This window comes from Schistocerca americana, chromosome 4 (genome assembly GCF_021461395.2).
Source record: "Schistocerca americana isolate TAMUIC-IGC-003095 chromosome 4, iqSchAmer2.1, whole genome shotgun sequence".
NCBI classification, from domain to species: domain Eukaryota; kingdom Metazoa; phylum Arthropoda; class Insecta; order Orthoptera; family Acrididae; genus Schistocerca; species Schistocerca americana.
Window position 1 is genome coordinate 485707588 of NC_060122.1, and position 23940 is coordinate 485731527.

Here is a 23940-nt window from a genome sequence, read left to right on the forward strand (position 1 = left end):
CTACAGGCACTGCTCGTGGGACTGAACAGCAGGCATTCGTGCCAGGTGATGCTGCTTCGCCTGTACGGGTTTATATCGATAGTAGGTCAGCGGTCATAATTTTCTGTTTGACAAGCGTATCTGTTTCGACTGTAATTTCAATGAAAAGGCTAGACCCCCAACCCCAATAGAACTTCCGTCTATATATGAATTCGTTCCAAGCAACTTACATACTTTTCCGTCCTGAGGCATTTCAAAGATGATATACACTTTACTGCCGAAACTTCAAGACAAAATGTGGCATATGAGGAAGTCCACATGACTGTTAAGTCATAAAATAACTCAAATCATAAAAAATTAGTTATTAATGCCACTACAATGTCATCGAAGTTCTCAATAAAAATTAAGGTTTCAATAGTTGTTAACTGGCTAACATACACCATGGGATTACAATATGATTCGAATGGTAATATTACATGCCACATTGCAACTGAGCTGATAGGATACATCATACTGAGAGACATTTGAAAAGAGAGGAAAGCATGCCTTTCAGTGTCTAGGATGAAATATCCTCGAAGACGAAGAGCAAAAGGATCTGCTCAACATCATTGTCAGGCAGTTAACATTGAAAGTAAGATAATTCTTGCAATGAGCGTTCTACAATATCAAAGCATACGAGAAAATCATGTGAAACGAAGCAACTTAATTTTTAAGAATGCAATATGTGTGAGCTTTCACAAGCGCAATTGTTGTGCGTGAGATAAGAAAATGTCAATTAAAGAGTCGAGCTACACATTCGTCTACATCCACTTTTTCTAGCGTTTACAGTTGCCATATTAGGCTACGTTTACTGTATACATTCCTGGAAATGGAAAAAAGAACACATTGACACCGGTGTGTCAGACCCACCATACTTGCTCCGGACACTGCGAGAGGGCTGTACAAGCAATGATCACACGCACGGCACAGCGGACACACCAGGAACCGCGGTGTTGGCCGTCGAATGGCATTAGCTGCGCAGCATTTGTGCACCGCCGCCGTCAGTGTCAGCCAGTTTGCCGTGGCATACGGAGCTCCATCGCAGTCTTTAACACTGGTAGCATGCCGCGACAGCGTGGACGTGAACCGTATGTGCAGTTGACGGACTTTGAGCGAGGGCGTATAGTGGGCATGCGGGAGGCCGGGTGGACGTACCGCCGAATTGCTCAACACGTGGGGCGTGAGGTCTCCACAGTACATCGATGTTGTCGCCAGTGGTCGGCGGAAGGTGCACGTGCCCGTCGACCTGGGACCGGACCGCAGCGACGCACGGATGCACGCCAAGACCGTAGGATCCTACGCAGTGCCGTAGGGGACCGCACCGCCACTTCCCAGCAAATTAGGGACACTGTTGCTCCTGGGGTATCGGCGAGGACCATTCGCAACCGTCTCCATGAAGCTGGGCTACGGTCCCGCACACCGTTAGGCCGTCTTCCGCTCACGCCCCAACATCGTGCAGCCCGCCTCCAGTGGTGTCGCGACAGGCGTGAATGGAGGGACGAATGGAGACGTGTCGTCTTCAGCGATGAGAGTCGCTTCTGCCTTAGTGCCAATGATGGTCGTATGCGTGTTTGGAGCCGTGCAGGTGAGCGCCACAATCAGGACTGCATACGACCGAGGCACACAGGGCCAACACCCGGCATCATGGTGTGGGGAGCGATCTCCTACACTGGCCGTACACCACTGGTGATCGTTGAGGGGACACTGAATAGTGCACGGTACATCCAAACCGTCATCGAACCCATCGTTCTACCATTCCTAGACCGGCAAGGGAACTTGCTGTTCCAACAGAACAATGCACGTCCGCATGTATCCCGTGCCACCCAACGTGCTCTAGAAGGTGTAAGTCAACTACCCTGGCCAGCAAGATCTCCGGATCTGTCCCCCATTGAGCATGTTTGGGACTGGATGAAGCGTCGTCTCACGCGGTCTGCACGTCCAGCACGAACGCTGGTCCAACTGAGGCGCCAGGTGGAAATGGCATGGCAAGCCGTTCCACAGGACTACATCCAGCATCTCTACGATCGTCTCCATGGGAGAATAGCAGCCTGCATTGCTGCGAAAGGTGGATATACACTGTACTAGTGCCGACGTTGTGCATGCTCTGTTGCCTGTGTCTATGTGCCTGTGGTTCTTTCAGTGTGATCATGTGATGTATCTGACCCCAGGAATGTGTCAATAAAGTTTCCCCTTCCTGGGACAATGAATTCACGGTGTTCTTATTTCAATTTCCAGGAGTGTATGTTACTTTTCAGGCTTTGGATTTAGTTTTTTCCTGATATTAATTCACCATTGACAAGGCTGATAGTTAAGCCCAGACAGTGTTGAACAATTTCAGAGAAGAGCTCGTAACACATTTACCAGATACTTTGATCCACTAAGCTGGCATCAGCCGTGATGTATTAAATGAATGTATTGTTCTTATTTTGGACACTAAATGTAATGCACTATCTCTTAATATTTTGAGATAGTTTTGAGCACCAAATATGGGAAAACAGAACTATTAGTTTTCAATCTTCAACTTGCGGCCTGAACAGAATACCTTATCTTAGACCATATCAAACGCACTAGCATATTTATTACCTCAACGCGATTAAACTAAAGATGACAGTGTCGATAGTTCAGGCTGCTAGCTAAGGTGGCTTTATGTGTTGTGAAACGTTCTGATTTGCTTATTGTGACATGCTGCAATCTTATCACGTTGACGGTCTGTCCGAAACATCAGACACCACATATAATTAAGGCGAGGACGACCAATGATCTCTTCAGTGAGGATGCAAACCAGGGTCGAACTCCTACGGAAATCGATGAAATGTCCCTAGTAATGAGGATTATGGTCAAGGGGCACTGCATTTGTCGTGTGTGGATAAGTCGAGAATTTGGGTCTCACGGGAGGCGTGCGAGGGCAGTCCGTGTAGTTGCGATGTTCACTGTGTTCGAATGGCTTAAGGGATAGCTACCCTTCGTAATAAAAAAAACTGAGTAAATGGATCAACGATTAACTTGAGCAAGTGTCGTGGGAACTCTGCCACGAGCAAATACAATGACCAGTAACGAACAAAATGAGATTAACCAAAAAAGAAAAAGTGGTCACAGCATCTGCCTATAAGCAGGACCAATCCCGGTCCAGCAAAAATTTTCTACTTTCCCTTTTGATACAAATCAGTGTCCACTCGCAGCTAATGTCTTTAATTCATTTGTGTCTTAATTCATAGTGCCTGCTGGTTTAAAATGGTGTCAAGTCTTTCAGAAATGTCCGAAAGAACAGGCACCACCGTAAATAGATATTGGAATGGTGTATAACATATTTATGGATCATATTGACTGCTTAATAATTATCTCCGTATAATAAATGTGACAATAATGACTAATTCAACAGATACAGCACAATTTTCTGAGTGTGTAATAAATTTGGTTTGTACCTAGTCAATATTTGCGTAAGTGTAGCAAATGTTTTAGAGCTGTGTGTACGTTTATTTTCATTCCGAAACTGGTATCCCTCAAAATTAATTTTACCTCAAAAAATAATTTTCTTACGGTTAAAAATTATGACTAACTGTAGTTAAACGATGTCAACATAACTAACAGTAGAAACATTTGTAAAGGTATGGTTTTCTTATGAACAGACTGGGTGTGCAATGTTTTGAAAGTTTTTACTGTATAAGTGTTGCGGCACCTTACGCTACTTTCCTTTTTACTTTTATTTATGTTCCATATTCATTAATGAATTCATTGGTTAACGAATATTGAGTCATAATTTTTAATAAATATAAAATCTTTTATTTTGAATTACTGTTTGCATGAATATCTGAGTATTCAGAATAAAACAGAATTTTGGTACAAAGATACGATACATCACATAGTAAACAAAATATTTTTTTTTATTTCTGGAGATTCAACAGTATTAATGATGTGCATAATTTTTTCGTTTAAGCAGGTCTGAGTCAAGTCTCAATTTATTTTCATACCACTATCAATTACAAACAAAAAATATTTTTATTAAAAAATATTGTTCAGTATTTGTGTGGAGATGATATAGTGAGATTTAGAGGACCTACTTTAACCAATTTTTGCTATTGTCTGAATATTTTCGCCATTTCAATGTACAACTTCTTTATTTTGTATTACTATCAAGGTTTCGGCCTTAAGCCATTATCAAGTACTATATCGAAAAAAAATTTGTACAAACGCATAGATAGTGAGGATGACCAAATTTAACATCAGTATGTCATTCCAACGTCAGATTTAAAATTATCAAATAATACTGCTTACATGATGAGTACAATTAGAGTTTGGTAAGTGAAGTCATTGTCAATTTCTATTGCACTGTGTGTCCCAGCGTGTAGATAAATACAAAATCAACGAAACATACGGCAGATAACGAACGTGTTTTCCAGTCATAAAACAATTGAGTCACAGAATGAAGATAAATACAATAGTTACATGTGTGGTGAACAAGGTCTGAAAACACATTGTGGAAGTTACTGGCTCACTGGTGGTCAACGAAACAGTGTAGGTTGTAAGCCTATGTTGCGTAATCTACGATTATGGAAAGATTAAAGGAACATTAAACCATACACGATTGGAAGAACTATGTTATCTATTAATAAATTTGTAAATACATGTTTGGAAGAACAGTATTATCTGTAAATACAAGGTGCTTATAGCATGAAGATATGAGTCCCCTAAATCATATACTGATTTAAATGAGAAACACCCATACATCAGTGCAGTGTAGAACAATTATCACCGTGACAGAACACAATCATCTGTCAAATCTTATTATAAAGCGGGTCTATGTGTCATAAAAATGGTCCAGAAAATTATGAAAGTTTGCCGTTAGTATTATTTCGATAATTTTTAATCTGACATTGGAATGGTATATTGATGTTAAATATTGGTCCTCCTCACGTTCTAGGAATTTGTACTAAAATTTTTGTCAGCGTTGTCCTTGATAATGGCTCAAGGCCGAAATCATGATAGTAATAAAGAAGTTGTTCAGTCAAAATGCGGAAATATCATTAAAACATTATTACACGAATGCGGCCCAAAAATATGAAAAGTTTCTCATTTTCCAATAGGTTGCAACATTTTAAGCTATCCTGAAATGATAGTCTTTACTGTGAGTGAATTCTAGAAGCTCCTATCCAAACCTTACGATCTTACAGAAATTTAAATGATTCATGCTGCCCGCTCTATGAGACAGTGGACAGAGGGAAATGATGTGTGAAGACCATCAAGGATATCAATGTAACTGCTTCACGGCTGGTTGCAGGTGGTGCAAAACATGGGCATCCTGTACATGTACGCCTTGGGGCCTTACGTCTCGTACGGGGGGATATCTGGTGCCTGCGTGGTGTTGCCGCTGCTGTTCATGATCACCTTCTGTTGGATGCCCGAAACCCCGTATCACCTTCTCTCCAGAGGTCGCCGCGAGGATGCCGTTAAGTCCCTTCTGAGGATGAGGGGCAAGACCGACCCCGATGGGATTCAGGTACGTCTTAGTAGTTAAATTTCCAAAAATGCTGAAGCATATTTTTTAGAGATTCTCGTAAACGACTGTCCACAGCTGTTAAATAATTTAAAAAAAGGCATATTTGTGCTATCAGTTGTACAATTGTATGTTTATTCTCTACGAGATTCGACTATTACGACTATCTTCGCAGCAGTCTGCCTGCTTAGCTAAATGATAACATGTTTGCCTACCATGCAGCGGGCGCGGGTTCAAAAATGGTGCAAATGGCTCTGAGCAATATTGGACTTAACTTCTGAGGTCATCAGTCCCCTAGAACTACTCAAACCTAACTAACCTAAGGACATCACACACATCCATCCCCGAGGATCTATCTTAAATTTTTCCATTGATCTTTTTAGTGTGGAAACGTCGGTATGTTATTTCAGCGTTTTTACAACTAACTAATCAAGGCTTCTCACTGTTTGTTTATTCATAAAACCAACCCCATCCATGCGGCAATTTGGTCCAGCATTTGGAGCGAGTTGGCTCATATGAGTTTATCACTTAAATTATTATGACACTGGTTATTTCATCGAAAATATATCGACTACAAGTCTCACAGTTTATGTTAATACAAATTCCTGGAGCCTTATGACAAAAAGTACGGTCATAAATTGTAATTTCATCGTTATAATAACAGGTTTACAGAAAAGTATGTCGAAAAAATTTTTATCGTCAATCTACGAATGACTAACCGATAGGATATTCACGGTTAAAACATTTAAAAAAAAGATTCGTTTCATATAACGTAACACATGTGTCCACCGCTTACAATTTGTGCATTGTCCATTCATCACCTGGATTGCAGTGAGAAATTTGTCTGAGTCACCTAAACACAGGGTACCCTTATCTTCTCATCTCGAAGAACCATCTATTTCTTTCTGCGCTTTTATTTGAAGAGTTTCATAGTGTGATTTACCTTGAACACGACCACTTTTTTTTTAAGAAAATAGGTTTTTACCCAGAAAATCTACATGTCCCTTCAAAGTGTTTGCCTTTTGCTCTATGTAGGTTTGTTGTTTATTTTGTAACGCAGCATTCACTGGACTGTCCGTCAATATTGCTGAAGTTCTTTTCCATTTGTTTGCTGGTGTTTTTATGCTATTTTTCTTCAGGCATAAGGAAGTAAGGGTGGTCAAGTGACGCGACGTTTAACTTAACAGGTGTTGTTACTGATAGCATAGGCCTACCACTGCTTACTTGAGCACTTGAATGACGAAGTTCAGCATTTATTCCGCAATCTTCAGTTCTGCATGTTAGGAATGAAGTCAGGAAGTAACTACCGGTAAAAATGTTTACTGCTTAACGGGGACATGCTTGTCGCTTTAATCAAATGGTTCAAATGGCTCTGAGCACTATGGGAATCAACTGCTGAGGTCATCAGCCCCCTAGAACTTAGAACTAATTAAACCTAACTAACCTAAGGACATCACACACGTCCATGCCCGAGGCAGGATTCGAACCTGCGACCGTAGCGGTCACGTTGTTCCAAACTGTAGCGCCTAGAACCGCTCGGCCACTCCGTCGCTTTAATCCAGCCAATGTATCTCTGGGCGTAATTGTGTTTGGTGTCCGCCCCCGGTAGCTGAGTGGGTGCCAGCACGGTAGCTCAGCAGCCGGCACGCTAGCTCAGCGTGTTCCGTCAGAGGGTTTAGCTACCCTCTGTAATAAAAAACTGAGTGAACGGATCAACGAACAACCTGAACGGAACGAGTGTCATCGCACGCCCGCCACGAACGAAAGTCAACGAACAATATGGAACACAACGACAAAAAAAAAAAAAGAAGCGTGTTCGGTCAGAGGGTTAGCTGCCCTCTGTAGTAAAGAAACTGAGTTAATCGATCAACAACGAACTTAAACGGGTGTCTTACGACGGCCGCCCCGAGCAGATGCAACGAACGAAAGCGAAAAAAAGGAGATTAAAAAACAAGAAAAGAAAAAAGTGGTCAGCACGACAGAATGTAAGTCCTCAGGGCCCGGGTTCGATTCCCGGCTGGGTCGGAGATTTTCTCCGCGCAGGGTGTGGGTGTTGTGTTACCCTAATCATCGTCATTTCATCCCCATCGACGAGCAAGTCACCGAAGTGGCGTCAAATAGAAAGACTTGCACCCGGCGAACGGTCTACCCAACGGGAGGCCCTAGTCACACTACGACATTGTGTTTGATACAGCAGTTTCGTCAATGCCTTGGAGGATAAGATCCAGACTTTGGTTACACTGGACCTACTAAAATTAATAAGTGTGCTTACTTACAAAAATACAGATGGTAGGTTGGCCCGGTGGGCCGACGTGTCCCTGTGCAGTGCCTGTGTTATTCTGAATTACAATGCAAGGTTCCTTTGGACATGGATGCGTGCAGGCACTGTGGCGATCCCAGCCGTTATGAAATACATTAAATGTATTCGCAGTTGCGAATACGGACAATCATCAGCTGTAGAACGGAATGACGACAGTGAAAATTTGTACCAGACTGGTGCTCGAACCCGGATTTCCTGCTTATCTCGAGCGGTCGCCTTAGAATTAGGCTGTCCGTATGCGACCCACGGTCAAACTGAAATTTGCGTATGTCGTCAACCATGCGTCCACAACCTGTACTCGTACATCCGTTATGTATATTTCCATACAGGTGAGACATTTTACTAAAATGTCGCTTGCATGGTGTCGGCAGATAAATATGATGTAGTAGTGCCTGTGTTACTCCGCAGCCGGCCGCGGTGGTCTAGCGGTTCTAGGCGCTCAGTCCGGAACCGCGCGACTGCTACGGTCGCAGGTTCGAATCCTGCCTCGGGCATGGATGTGTGTGATGTCCTTAGGTTAGTTAGGTTTAAGTAGTTCTAAGTTCTAGGGGACTGATGACCACAGATGTTAAGTCCCATAGTGCTCAGAGCCATTTGAACCATTTGTTACTCCGCGTTACTACGAAATGTTTCTTCAGACATATATGCATGTACATGCATGAGCACAAGTTGAAGACATATAGAACTTTGGGTCGGCCCTATGTCGTGCACGGACAGCCAAATGTTAAGGCGATCGCTGCCGATAAACGGAATATGTGGGTTAGAGCCCTGGTCCGGCACAAATTGTCATTGTTGTCATTCCATTCTACAGCTGATGCTTTCCATATTCGCAATTGCGAATACATTTAATGTATTTCATAAGGTCTGAAGTCGCGACAGTGCCTGTTCCTTTGGACATACATGCATGTCCAAAGGAACTTTGTTTCGAAATTCAGAATAACACAGGCACTGCAATATCGTAGTTATCAGCCGACATCGGGCAAGCGACTTTCAAATAAAATGTCTCACCTGTACGGGAGAATACATAATGAATGTACGAGTACAGGCTGTAGACGCATTGTTGACCACATGTGGAAGATTTTTTTATGAATTTTCTCATTTTGAGAAGACAGTAGGAGAGGACTGTTTTCCTTCATAAGGAACTTCTAAAGCCAAGATAGCATAAACATTTCTCTATTTAAAATAACTATTTTCTACAGACTTTACTGTCATCTTTTGGTTCTGAACGTGTTCATTTTAAATTGTACGTCACGTCATATGAGCGGTGTATATACGAACATGGCCATTTCAGTAAGATGCTTTACGTTTTTAAATATTTTAGTTATGACAAACCATTTATATTGTGCTGTTTTTATACACAGGACAACTTGTTGCGAGGTCCAACTCAAAATGGACACGTTTTATTAAAAAGAAAGATGTTTTAAGACCTGAAGATGACAGGAAAGTCAGTCGAAACCTGTAGTTTTAAATAAAGAAATGTTTACGTGATCTTGGGTTTAGAACGGTTTTAGCATTCAGAAATATTAAACTCCCTTTCTTTTCAAGGGGGTATTTCACTGAATTAATGGCTGTATGGGCACGTAAAAAAATATTTATTATTTTGCTCACACTACAACATATTCAAGACTTCGTGTGCGTCCCTTGGATGCGTTCACTTCCTCGCTCGAGAAACTAACTTCATTGATGCGTTTGTGGAAAAACGAAGATATTGCTGCCACCAACTTCTTGTGTCGGTGGCGTTTTCGGAAGGAACTTCAGCGGAACGAAACCGACTGGCCTTTGTGCTCCCACGCGCGATGTGCCACTGTCTCCCCTACATCTGTCGATGACTCACCATCCAAGGTTACATGCTGTGTTCTCCCTACTAAGATAGTTATGACACAAGTTAAAGAGAATATATTGGAAATACACTGATGAGCCAAAACAGCGCACCAACTTAATCGCCTGTTTGTCCGGCTTTGAAATGGAATAATATGTAACTGATTCTGCGTATCAGGAATCCGATAGTTGGTACGTTTGTGGAGCTGTGTGGCTCAGATGTCTACACACAGGTCATGTAATTCGTGTGAACAACGGGTCGCTGATTTGCTTACACGGTGATGGCGACCCAGCTGGGTGCCATAGGATTACATCAGGCGAATTTGGTCGCCGAGACACCAACGTGAGTTCACTGTTATGCTCCTCAAGCCACCGTAGCACGATACTGGCTCCGAGGCGCGGACAATAATACAGCTGAAAGATGACAAGTATGAACAGATGCAGGTGCTTTTTGTAGCTGTCAGCGTGTCTTCGATTACTACCACAGGTCCCACGCAAGAGCGGGAGAATGTCTCCCGTAGCATAATACTGCTCCCGCCAGCCTTCGTCCGTGGCGCGCTGGACTTTTCGATCCGCCCTTCGTGGAGACCACCATCGACCTAGAGCAGCAAAAATGTGATTCACACGCAGAGCCGATCGACGATGGTCTCGTGCCCACTGCAGTCGTAATTGACGGCGCCGGTGAGTCAACATGCGAACACGTAGGGGTGGTCTGCTGGGGAGCTCCATGTTCAACATGTACGATGAGTGGTGTGCTCACAAACACTTGTGCGTGCACCAGTATTGCGCTTTATCGACAGAGATGCCACTTCCATCCTACTTTATAGAGCAGACAAGCCTCCAAACCCCACGTTCTGTGAAGAGTCGTGGACATCCAACCATTTAGCGCCTATTGATACTTTCAGTGTTCTTCTACCTCTTTCCGTACGTGCTCACGAGAGTAGCACGTGAACATTAGACCAGCTTCTCCGTTTTCGAGATATTCATTCACAGACCCTGACTAACACACTACTGGCCATTAAAATTACTACACAAAGAAGAAATGCAGTTGATAAACAGGTATTCATTGGACAAATATATTATACTACAACTAACATGTGATTACATTTTCACGCAATTTGGGTGCATAGATCCCGAGAAATCAGTACCCAGAACAACCACCTCTGGCCGTAATAACGGCCTTGATACGCCTGGGCATTGAGTCAAACAGAGCTTGGATGGCGTGTACCGGTACAGCTGCCCATGCACCTTCAACACGTTACCACAGTTTATCAAGAGTAGTGACTGGCGTATCGTGACGAGCCAGTTGCTCGGCCACCATTGACCAGACGTTATCAGTTGGTAAGAGATCTAGAGAATGTGCTGGCCAGGGCAGCAGTAGAACATTTTCTTTATTCAGAAAGGCCCGTACAGGACCTGCAACATGCGGTCCTGCATTATCCTGCTGAAATGTAGGGTTTCTCAGGGATCGAATGAAGGGTGGAGCCACGGGTCGTAACACATCTGAAATGTAGCGTCCACTGTTCAAAGTGCCGTCAATGCGACGAAGAGGTGCCAGAGACGTGTAACCAATGCACCCTATACCATCACGCCAGGTGATACGGCAGTATGGCGATGACGAATACACGCATCCATGTGTGTCCACCGCGATGTCGCCAAACACGGATGAGACCATCATGATGCTGTAAACAGAACCTGGATTCATCCGGAAAAATGACGTTTTGCCATTCGTGACCCAGATTCGTCGTTGAGTTCACCATCGCAGTCGCTACTTTCTGTGATGCAGTGTCAAGGGTAACCGCAGCCATGGTCTCTGAGCTGATAGTCCATGCTGCTGCAAACGTCGTCGAACTGTTGCTGCAGATGGTTGTTGTCTTGCAAACGTCCCCATCTGTTGACAGGGATCGAGACGTGGCTGCACGATCCGTTACAGTCATGCGGATAAGATGCCTGTCATCTCGACTGCTAGTGATACGAGCCCGTTGGGATCCAGACGGCGTCCCGTATTACCCTCCTGAACCCACTGAACCATATTCTGATAACAGTCATTGGATCTCGACCAACGCGAGCAGCAATGTCGCGATACGATAAACCGCAATCGCGATATGCTACAATTCGACCTTTATCAAAGTCGGAAACGTGATGGTACGCATTTCTCCTCCTTACACGAGGCATCACAACAACGTTTCACCAGGCAACGCCGGTCAACTGCTATTTGTGTATGAGAAATCGGTTGGAAACTTTCCTCATGTCAGCACGTTGTACGTGTCGCCACCGGTGCTAATCTTGTGTGAATGCTCTGAAAAGCTAATCATTTGCATATCACAGCATCTTCTTCCTTTCGTTTAAATTTCGCGTCTGTAGCACGTCATCTTCGTGGTGTAGCAATTTTAATGTCCAGTAGTGTAATTTGGCTTGTCAGTGTATGATTCGCAGCGACGCGGGAGAGAGTGGGGGAGAGGACAGTAACCGTTGTCTGCGCGGTGCAGGAGGAGCTGGAGTCGATGGAGCGCGCCGTATCGGAGCAGCTGCGTGAGCGCCGGAACCCCCTGGCGGAGCTGCGCGAACTACTGAGACGCGCGCGCCATCTGCGCGGGCTGCTCGTCGCCGGCGGGTTGTTCTTCTTCCAGGTCGCCAGCGGTATGGTCAGCGTCTCCTCGTACGCCAACGCCATCTTCGACAGCGTCGACGCCGGCATCGACCCCAACGTGTCGGTGATGCTGCTGGCCGTCGTGCAGATCGTCGTCAACCTGGCCGCCTCGCTCGTCGTCGACCGCCTGGGCCGCCGGCCGCTGCTCGTCGCCTCCTTCGCCGGCTGCGCCGCCTCCATGGCCGGCGTGGGCACCTACTTCTACCTCCAGAACGCCACCGACACGGACGTCTCCACTCTCGGCTGGTTGCCGCTCACCGCCCTCATAGTTTATTACGTGAGTCTTTCTTTTTGAACCCCGCTAGCTTTGTCGTCTTCGTTTTCCTCGTCACCGTCGTTATCGACATCATCATCATCATTACTATGATCCTGATGGCATAATTACAGGAGGGTGTCTGTTCTGTCGGACTCACTTCTATAATTTTATGAGTACCACGGTTGTTCGACGAAAATGTTTCAGTGCGGATGCACATCCAACGTCCGAACAGCAGGAATCAGAAATATGTGACTAGAGAGTGCGAGCGGGAAGTTGGGAATTTCGATTTGACGGACGGCGTATCCTGATGGCCGAGGCAACTATTCTGGAGAAGCGGAGCCGTCGGATTCGAGTACCGGTCCGGCACACACTTTCAACTCTCGCCGCTGCATTTCCGCAGTGCCGTATGCCGCTGTAAGTTATTATTTGAAATTACAATGAAATGAATACCCTTAGCTGCATACAGGCGTTGATACAAGTCAACGGGGACAGTTGAAAATGTGTGCCCCGACCGGGACTAGAACCCGAGATCTCCTGGTTACATGGCAGAAGCTCTATTCATATTTCTTTTTCTTGTGTTTGGTCGTTGCGGACGTCACAGGACATCCGTTCAAGTTCGTTTGTTGATCCATCCAATCAGTTTTTCTTATTACAGAGGCCAACCAGCTCTCTGACCGAACACGCTGAGCTACCGTGCCGGCTTTTCGTGTGACGTGAGAGAGATGATCGTATGGGTCCATCTCAGAGACCGAGGACAGAGGATAGTGCGACTGCAGGGACTTATCTATAGCACGCCTCCCGTCAGACCCACATTCGCAACTTATTGTCCCGCACTCTATCCATAGTGCCCCGGCGCACCATACTCTTTACTCGTGGTAAACCTCCGATTCCCGTGAGAGTTTGGGCACTGTTTGTGCATCCGCACAGAAGAAGATGGTCAAATGGCGGGTAAGCCTTAACTACATATATATATATATATATATATATATATATATATATATATATACTCCTGGAAATTGAAATAAGAACACCGTGAATTCATTGTCCCAGGAAGGGGAAACTTTATTGACACATTCCTGGGGTCAGATACATCACATGATCACACTGACAGAACCACAGGCACATAGACACAGGCTACAGAGCATGCACAATATCGGCACTAGTACAGTGTATATCCACCTTTCGCAGCAATGCAGGCTGCTATTCTCCCATGGAGACGATCGTAGAGATGCTGGATGTAGTCCTGTGGAACGGCTTGCCATGCCATTTCCACCTGGCGCCTCAGTTGGACCAGCGTTCGTGCTGGACGTGCAGACCGCGTGAGACGACGCTTCATCCAGTCCCAAACATGCTCAATGGGGGACAGATCCGGAGATCTTGCTGGCCAGGGTAGTTGACTTACACCTTCTAGAGCACGTTGGGTGGCTCGGGATACATGCGGACGTGCATTGTCCTGTTGGAACAGCAAGTTCCCTTGCCGGTCTAGGAATGGTAGAACGATGGGTTCGATGACGGTTTGGATGTACCGTGCACTATTCAGTGTCCCCTCGACGATCACCAGTGGTGTACGGCCAGTGTAGGAGATCGCTCCCCACACCATGATGCCGGGTGTTGGCCCTGTGTGCCTCGGTCGTATGCAGTCCTGATTGTGGCGCTCACCTGCACGGCGCCAAACACGCATACGACCATCATTGGCACCAAGGCAGAAGCGACTCTCATCGCTGAAGACGACACGTCTCCATTCGTCCCTCCATTCACGCCTGTCGCGACACCACTGGAGGCGGGCTGCACGATGTTGGGGCGTGAGCGGAAGACGGCCTAACGGTGTGCGGGACCGTAGCCCAGCTTCATGGAGACGGTTGCGAATGGTCCTCGCCGATACCCCAGGAGCAACAGTGTCCCTAATTTGCTGGGAAGTGGCGGTGCGGTCCCCTACGGCACTGCGTAGGATCCTACGCTCTTGGCGTGCATCCGTGCGTCGCTGCGGTCCGGTCCCAGGTCGACGGGCACGTGCACCTTCCGCCGACCACTGGCGACAACATCGATGTACTGTGGAGACCTCACGCCCCACGTGTTGAGCAATTCGGCGGTACGTCCACCCGGCCTCCCGCATGCCCACTATACGCCCTCGCTCAAAGTCCGTCAACTGCACATACGGTTCACGTCCACGCTGTCGCGGCATGCTACCAGTGTTAAAGACTGCGATGGAGCTCCGTATGCCACGGCAAACTGGCTGACACTGACGGCGGCGGTGCACAAATGCTGCGCAGCTAGCGCCATTCGACGGCCAACACCACGGTTCCTGGTGTGTCCGCTGTGCCGTGCGTGTGATCATTGCTTGTACAGCCCTCTCGCAGTGTCCGGAGCAAGTATGGTGGGTCTGACACACCGGCGTCAATGTGTTCTTTTTTCCATTTCCAGGAGTATATATATATATATATACATATATATATATATATATATATATATATATATATATATATATATATATAGGGTGAGTCACCTAACGTTACCGCTGGATATATTTCGTAAACCACATCAAATACTGACGAACCGATTCCACAGATCGAACGTGAGGAGAGGGGCTAGTGTAATTGTTTAATACAAACCATAAAAAAATGCACGGAAGTATGTTTTTTAAGACAAACCCATCTTTTTTTGAACGGAACCACGTCAGTTTTGTTAGCACATCTGAAGATATAAACAAATACGTAATCAGTGCCGTTTGTTGCATTGTAAAATGTTAATTACATCCGGAGATATTGTAACCTAAAGTTGACGCTTGAAACCCTCGACGTTCAGTTGCGTGTTGTAACAAACACGGGCCACGGTCGGCGAGCAGCATCTGCAGGGACATGCTTACGAAGACACCGTGTTTACGAGTGTGGCTGTAGTGCACTGTTGTGGTTTGGTCTAGCTGTCGCAGTGTCCGCATGTAGTGCTTGCTGATATTGTTATTCTGCATTCGTCTCCGCACGCAGACCAACTGTAGTACACCGTGTTACCAGACGTCTGTGATAGTGTAGTGTTGTAGGATCTGTGACCATGGTGTATACGAACTCTGAAAAGGCGGAGATGATACTCATCTATGGCGAGTGTCGACGAAATGCAGCTGAAGCTTGCAGGGTGTATGCAGAACGGTACCCGAACAGAGAGCATCCAACGTGCCGCACATTGCAAAACATCTACCGCCAACTGTATGCAACAGGTATGGTCGTAGCACGCAAACGGGTCCGTAACAGGCCCGTCACAGGAGAAGCGGGTTCAGTTGGTGTGTTAGCTGCTGTTGCCATGAACCCACACATGAGTACACGGGACGTTGCGAAAGCCGGTGGACTGAGTCAAAGTAGTGTCATGCGCATACTGCATCGTCACCGCTTTCACCCGTTTCATGTGTCGCTACATCAGCAATTACATGGTGATGACTTTAATTTCGAGTGCAATTCTGTCAATGGGCATTAACAGAGAATGCGTTGCAGTTCTACCTGTTTACCGATGAAGCGGGTTTCACAAACCACGGGGCAGTGAATCTACGGAACATGCATTACTGGTCCGTGGACAATCGACCGTGGACTGTAAATGTATGGTGCGGAATCATTGGCGACCACCTCATTGGTCCTCACTTCATTGCAGGGGCCCAAACAGTTGCAACATACATCGCGTTTCTACAGAATGATCTGCCAACGTTGCTCGAAAATGTCCCACTGGAAACGCGTCGACTTATGTGGTATCAGCATGATGGTGCACCTGCACATTCCGCAATTAACACTAGGCTTACCCTTGACAGGATGTTCGACGGGCGTTTCATAGGACGTGGAGGACGCATAAATTGGCCAGCCCGTTCTCCTGATCTTACACCTCTGGACTTCTTTCTGTGGGGTACGTTAAAGGAGAATGTGTACCGTGATGTGCCTACAACCCCAGAGGATATGAAACAACGTATTGTGGCAGCCTGCGGCGACATTATACCAGATGTACAGCGGCGTGTACGACATTCATTACGCCAGAGATTGCAATTGTGTGCAGCAAATGATGGCCACCACATTGAACATCTATTGGCCTGACATGTCGGGACACACTCTATTCCACTCCGTAATTAAAAACGGAAACCACGTGTGTACGTGTACCTCACCCCTTATGGTAATGTACATGTGCGTCAGTGAAAAAGACCAATAAAAAGGTGTTAGCATGTGGACGTAATGTGCTGTTCCAGTCTCTTCTGTACCTAAGGTCCATCACCGTTCCCTTTGGATCCCTACGTAATTCGGTGCTCTCCAATACACACGATCGAACAGCGGAGGAGTGGTACTCAAGCGTCATCTTTAGGTTACAATATCTCCGGATGTAATTAACATTTTACGATGCAACAGACGGAACTGATTACGTATTTGTTTATATGTTCAGATGTGCTAACAAACCTAACGGGGTCCCATTTAAAAAAAAAAGTAGGTTTGTGTTAAAAAACATACGTCCGTGCATTTTTTTATGGTTTGTATTAACCAATTACACTAGCCCCTCTCCTCACGTTCGGTCTGGGGAATCAATTCGTCTGTATTTGATGTGGTTTATGAAATATATCCAGCGGTAATGTTAGGTGATTCACCCTATATATATATATATATATATATATATATATATATATATAGTCATTTTTTCCTTCCTCTCCCTTTCCCCATGGAGTTTCCTTTCCATTTCTTTGACGCCAAAATATTCCTGATCATAATCATCGTTACGGTCATCATCTATGGAAACTCATCGTGGATTTTTCCAAGGAACGATTCTGGAAATAATCTAAAATGGTTTTAAAAAAAAAACTGCAATCATAAATCAGGCTGGATGATGACTATCTGAATCCAGTTCATACAATCTCAAACCACCGAGTCACTTCGGAAATCTTCAAAACTTCAAAAGAAAACTCTACTTATGTCGTAATAAACGGTAGTTAAGCCCTCTTAAGTTGGTGTAAAATTAGATTTTAACTTGCAGTTAACCAGCACGGAAGACGCTGACCTGCAGTAAGGTCTGTTTGGGTTCTGGAGATATGTATAAAGGTCAATCAAATGAAAACCATAACCCATCACAACGGGACCATGGAATGGTTCCCTTCAAAAGTAAACACCACACATGTTAAGACATCAGTTGCACTGGCAGACAAGACGACAAATTCTTCTTTCGCACAACGCGGTCGGCCGCTGATGGATCTACAACCGCACACACTCTAGCGCTTCCTCTTCTGACTGAGACCGACATCTACGCTTGTCTTTCCTCAGGTCACGAAAGACGTGAAGATCACACGGTGGAAGGTTCTGGCTGTATGGTGGACGGTGCAGTGTTTCCGAACCAAATCGCTTAAGCACAGCCTTCGTCCGATTGGAGTGTGGGGGCGGCCGTTGTAGTGCAACGGGATGACTCCGCCCGGCAGCACGCCTGGGTGTTTTAACTTATGGCGCGTCGCAGTTTCTGTGAAGTGTCTTCGTAGCGTTGCGCACTGATTGTTGTTCACCGCTCGAGGAACTCAACAAACAGAGCGCCATCGCAGTCGGAGGAGGTCACCACGACCTTGCCAGAACCTCTATGAATAGCTTTGCTTTTCTTTGTCGGGAGAGATGTGGGATGTTTCCACTGTTAGCTTTATAGTTTGCCCTCGGACTGTCGGAATGCTGTCGAACGGATTCATCCTGTTACACGATAACGCCCGCCCTCCTACTGCCAATCGGACGAAGGCTACGCTTCAGCGATTTGGTTGGGAAACATTGCAACGTCCTCCATACAGTCCGGGCCTTTCACCGTGTCATCTTCACACCTTTGGAGACCTGAAGAAAGACATGCGTAGACGTCGCTTTCAGTCGGACGAGGAAGTAAAGCATGCGTATGGTTCTGGATTCGTCAGCGCCCGACTGCGTTCTACAGAACAGGAACTGACTCTCAATGGGAGTGATTATTCTTAATCGGAACCATTCCATGGTTTCGTTGTGACATGTGTTCGGTTTTCATTTGACTACCCCTCATAGTTGCTAAGCAGTAGTATCTTAAAAGATAGGTTAAAGCAGGCATGGGCAACCTTTGGTGACCCACGGCTCTGCTTCGCATTCTTGCTTGAGGTGGTGGTTCGCCTCATCACATGACCCAACACTCCTAGCGCGTGAAGTCAAAAGTATAGGTCGGTGACACTAAAGTTTATGGGTTAACGCTCTGATATGAATGCCTCTCATTTCCAAAAACGAGATGCCAACAAATTGTGCCTCAAAACACTCGTTTTTGAGAACACATTAATTGCAGTTAACTCCATCTTCAGATATTTACATTCAGTTACGCGTCGTGAACATTGTTCAAATAGTTCAAATGGCTCTGAGCACTATGGGACTTAACTTCTGAGGTCATCAGTCCCCTAGAACTTAGAACTACTTAAACCTAACTAACCTAAGGACATCACACACATCAATGCCCGAGGCAGGATTCGAACCTGAGACCGTAGAGGTCGCGCGGTTCCAGACTGAAGCGCCTAGAGCCGCTAGGCCACTCCGGCTGGCATGAACATTGTACTTTTACTTAAGACGTTTTGCGGCAGCCGTCTTAAAAAATTCCGTCGCAGAATTCTGCAACGCCCTTAGCACAGAAACAAGGTCTATGTCACTTAAATAAATGCTAGCAATTTAAGATAGGATGCCAGGCATCTTGAAACACCACTGAAAAATAAAAGCCTATAAAAACAACTGGTTGCACTAATTCATTATAAATTACTTTCAGTTTCAACAGTTGCAGTTTTCTAATACGTCCATAATGAACTAGAATTATTTATCAATGTAAATATGGAAATATCCGAAAATATGTTTGAGCCGCGTGCGGCTCGCGTTTGATGCCGTTCATAGCTTGACATCTTGTAATAGCGATAGTGAAGTTTACGTTTTTTACTGTGTTCGCTGGCATCACTACGTTTGCTCGCCTTGTCTGTACATGTGTGGCAGCAGCAGCCCTTATCGATAGCGCGTGCTCTGGTACCATCTTCGCAACTGCCTCTAGTATTTCCGGGTCGTGGTGTGTCGAAGAGAGGTTGGGACGGAGCAGCAGTGAGGTCCGGTCAGCCACTACTCTTCCGACCGCTGGCGACACACACATGCACTGTTCGACGGAAGGATGTGGTCGCGAGAGTGCACGACCACGTCAAGGACCCGATTCAGCGAGTTTTAGTGGAATGGATCGTGATATTCGAGTAGTGAAACTTTCACTTGTGTGTGTGTGTGTGTGTGTGTGTGTGTGTGTGTGTCTGCCCGTGGAAGTGACCTCATAGCAATAAGATGGCAGTCGACAATTATACTGGGAGCTTTCCCGTGCCTGACTTGAGTGCGGACGACGTTGTTTGGTCGTTCGGTCGGTCGTCGTAGCGGACGACGTACATTTGGTTCTCCGACCGCTTTTGGCTTCTCTGTGTTTGTGCTGACTTATAGTTCGTCCGTGTTGTTTCACAGTGACTGCTTTAGCATTGTGAGTTGTTGGTGGAATTGTTTTCCCTGATCCGTGTTATCTTGTGGTTTTGAATGAACAGTTATTTTAATGCTGTTTGCGTTCTGGATTTGGTGAGAGGTTGCGAGCGGACATCAGTTCGGTAGGGGCGCAGCAGTGAGCAGGTGTGTGCAGCGCGAGGGCAAGCCGGGGACGCTGGCGGCGTGCTGAGACTGCCGGATCGAGGAGGGCTAGCTGCGAGAGTGACGACTTGTTTGCACACCGAACTCTGGACATTTGAGTGAAGATTAACTGCTAATGCAACCTCGACCAGCCTTTGGTCGGCGGGTTGTTGCCCCTAGGGTCGCTGAGCCTGGTTAGTCGGTCGGTCGGCACTTAAGCTGCCCCTAGTTGCCATACCGTTACGTGAGTACAACTCTTGGCTGCCTGTTTCACCGCTTACAGAGCTGTAGTCAGCTTCCTCAGGTCGATCCAGGGAGCACTGTCTGTGGATAACTCCGTCTTATTTGGACAAGTTGTCATAATTGTTTAAAATTTACCCTAATGTTTTAACGCGTTATTCCCTTCCCCACTTGTAATTCCGGCCTTCAGCTGTTAATTGTTTGTAACACTGTTTGTGGCCTTCAGCCGACAAATAATTTTCAATCCTGTTTTAGTGAGGCCTTCAGCCATCACGATAGCCTGTTACAAGTTATTAACATTATTGGGTTTCAGTATTTTTAAAGTGTAATTGTCCACCTTATAGGTAATTCAGGCCATCAGCCGTTGTGTTTTTTTGAAATTGCTTCTGGCCTTCAGCCGACGAATAATTTTGAACCTTCTTAATTAGACCTTCAGCCGTTGATTGTGTGTAACATTGTTTGTGGCCTTCAGCTTTCTGTGAAACCAACGGTAACTGATTTGGCCCCGTCCACACCTTTCCTGCCTTCCCTAAGACCCACGTCTCAATGTTCCGGGTGGAATACAATGGTCTCTCTCTGCCTCTCTCCTATGAACGTTTTCCGCAGGCCGGTTTGAAACCAATCGTAGGTCGGATCCAGCCCGCTGGCCGCCGGTTGCCCACCCATGGGTTAAAGGAAGGGAAACCCATATTTATAGCACTTTTAAATTTACAAGAAACCTGTAGTCAGTGTTCACTGCGATACACCGTTTGAACTTCTGAAGTATTCAGGCATAAAATGCAGTCAGTGAAACGCTGTCTATAATTTGTAGAGAACGCACACTGCGGTTATGGGGCGGAGGACGTAAGGAGTTGAAACTGGACAAAAGGTCTTTGTGTCATAATTTGACTAAATGTGGGATGTATTGATAGGACACATCCTGAGGCACCATGGAACAGTTAATCTGATAGTGAAAGGAACTCTAGGGTGATACAAACTGGTGACGGAGAGCAAGATCCTAATTCATGTATGTTGCTCAGGAAAGTGTGGAAAGTTGCATCAAACCAATCTTTGGACTGAAGGCCGCTACAATACAACATTTCAACTTTCCTCCTGGTTTTCGTCACCAACGTGCCATTGGAGCGTTTCACATTCGGTGAACTTCAAAACTGGAATTCCTTCCCAGGGTCACCAGTCGCCGGCGTGACGAGTTTTGTAGGCACCAGTTTGTCAATCTCTGCATGTCGCACAATGTTGCTGACTTGAAGTTACAAGTGAATACATTAAAACGTGACCAAGTGGAACTCAACATCCTTAAATGTTTTAATATGTCACTCTGTGCGTGTGAGTCAGCCGTAAAAAATTTTGTCTGGTCACTTTCCTGGAATTCCGCTTGTCGATGCTTGCTTAAATCTGTGGAAGACCGATTTCCTGCTCATGCAGTTTATTTTTAGTTATAAGGCTTCTGAGTGGTTTGATGCGGCCCACCACGCATTCCTGTGCCAGTATCTTCCTCTTAGAGTAGCACTTACACCCTCCGTCCTCAGTAGTTTGTTGGATGTATTCCAATCTCTGTCTTTCTCTACAGTTTGTTCCGCCTACAGCTCCCATGCTAAGTTATTCTCTGATGTAACACATGTCCTGTCATCCTGTTCCTTCTTCTTGTCAGTGTTCTCCACATGCTCTTTTCTTCCCCGTTTCTGTGGGTGACCTCCTCATTCGTTACCTTTCCAGTTCACCTAATTTTCAATATCCTTCTGCTAAACTACACCTCAAACTCCTCGTTTCACTTTTTTCCGGTTTTCCCGCAGTCCGGAGTTGTTGTAAAATTTGGAAATTTGTGGTAAGTTCCTATCTGACCTAACTGCTGAGGTCATCGGTCCCTATTCTTACACACTACTTAATCTAACAAACTAACTTACGCTAAGGACAACACACACACCCATGCCCGGGGGAGGACTCGAACTTCCGGTGGGGGGAGCCGCGCGAACCGTGGCAAGGCGCTCCAGAATTCTTTACCACACGATGCTGTTGTCCAGATGTACATCATCCGAAATTTATTCCTCTTAGGTGGTCCTATGTTTAATATTAGTACACTTCTCTTGGCCAGAAAAGCCTCCTTTGCCTGTATCAGTCTACTTCGTACGCCATCCCTGCTTTGCCCCTCATGTACAGTTTTGCTTTCGAGGTTACTCCGTCTACTTTATGATTCTCACTACTGATGTTGAGCTTATCACTAATATCATTTCTGTTATTCCTCGTTACTTTCGTCTTCCTCTCAGTCTATAAGGGGTGTTCAAAAAGAAACGAGCCGGAAGCATAATTACAGAAACCTGTATGTTAGAAGTATTGACCCTTGCTGTTGAGATACTTGTCCCATTGTGACACAAGGCGGTAAATGGCTGTCTCATAAAATTCCTGGTGCTGCGATGTTAACCAGTTCCGCACGTACAGCTGGACGTCGTCGTTCGAGGTGAATCGTTTGCCTCTCAGAGCCTTTTTAAGGGGACTTTAGCTTTCACTGTCACTCGGCGGTCCTGGATGATGAGTGCATCCACCAGCTGGACGATATAATTGGAAATGCATGTGGTGCTCCAGACCGTGCATCATCGGCTTGTGACACGCCTTGACCCCTGCAAGGGTCATGCAGTGTTCGCCGTACACTTGTGACATTCGTCAATGAATGTCCATTCCTCCTACTCCTTCCGCTGTCAGAAAACGAACAACACCTCTTTGCTCTTCTTTTGACGCCTCCATGTCACTGTTTGCAATGCGACTGGCAGCATTGGACGATTGATGCATGCTGCTGCTAGCTCTGTATAGTCACGTGACGTGCACGCGTGCCCTCTAGTGACGGGCTGTGAACTTCCACGCTATGGTCGGAACCACACCTCGTTACAAACGCCACAACAGTATCCTCCTATCACCAGTTTGCGCATTCCAGACTCCGGCTCGTTTCCTTTTGAACGGCCCTCATAATTCTGTACTCATTTGATTGTTCATTCCAAGATCCTGCAATCTTTCTCACTTTCACAGAGGATGACAGAGTTACTGGAGTCTTATCATCGATACCTTATCGATCCCGTTTCACCCTTAATTTTGTCCCGCTCTTGAGCCTTTCTTTTATTTCAGTCATTGCACCTTCGATCTATAGATTGAACAATAGGGGCGAAAGACTGCATCCTTACTTCACATCATTCATAATCCAAGCACTGTGTTCTTGTTCTTCCATTATTATTTCCCATTGTTTCTTGTACATATTGTAGATTACTCGTCATTCGCTAACGTTTACTCATGTTTTTCTGAAAATTTCGAGCCTCTTATACCATTTCACATTCTCGAACTCTTTTTCTAGATCGGAAAATCATATCAGGCCGGGGTGGCCGAGCGGTTCTAGGCGCTACAGTCTGGAACCGCGCGACCGCTACGGTCGCAGGTTCGAATCCTGCCTCGGGCATGGATGTGTATGGTTCTAGGAGACTTATGACCTCAGAAGTTAAGTCCCATAGTGCTCAGAGCCATTTGAACCTCTTGATTTTTGTTAAT

The 23940-nt window shown here is 45.8% G+C and overlaps 1 protein-coding gene across 1 annotated transcript in view; it reads left to right on the top strand.

Annotated features, from left to right (window-relative positions):
* LOC124613571 (facilitated trehalose transporter Tret1-like) overlaps nt 1-23940 on the top strand; it is a 60198-nt gene that overhangs the window by 26497 nt on the left and 9761 nt on the right. Inside the window, exons 3-4 of the mRNA XM_047142286.1 lie at nt 5294-5512; nt 12137-12574. Coding sequence (XP_046998242.1) covers nt 5294-5512; nt 12137-12574 — 657 coding nt within the window. The remainder of the gene's footprint in view (nt 1-5293; nt 5513-12136; nt 12575-23940) is intronic.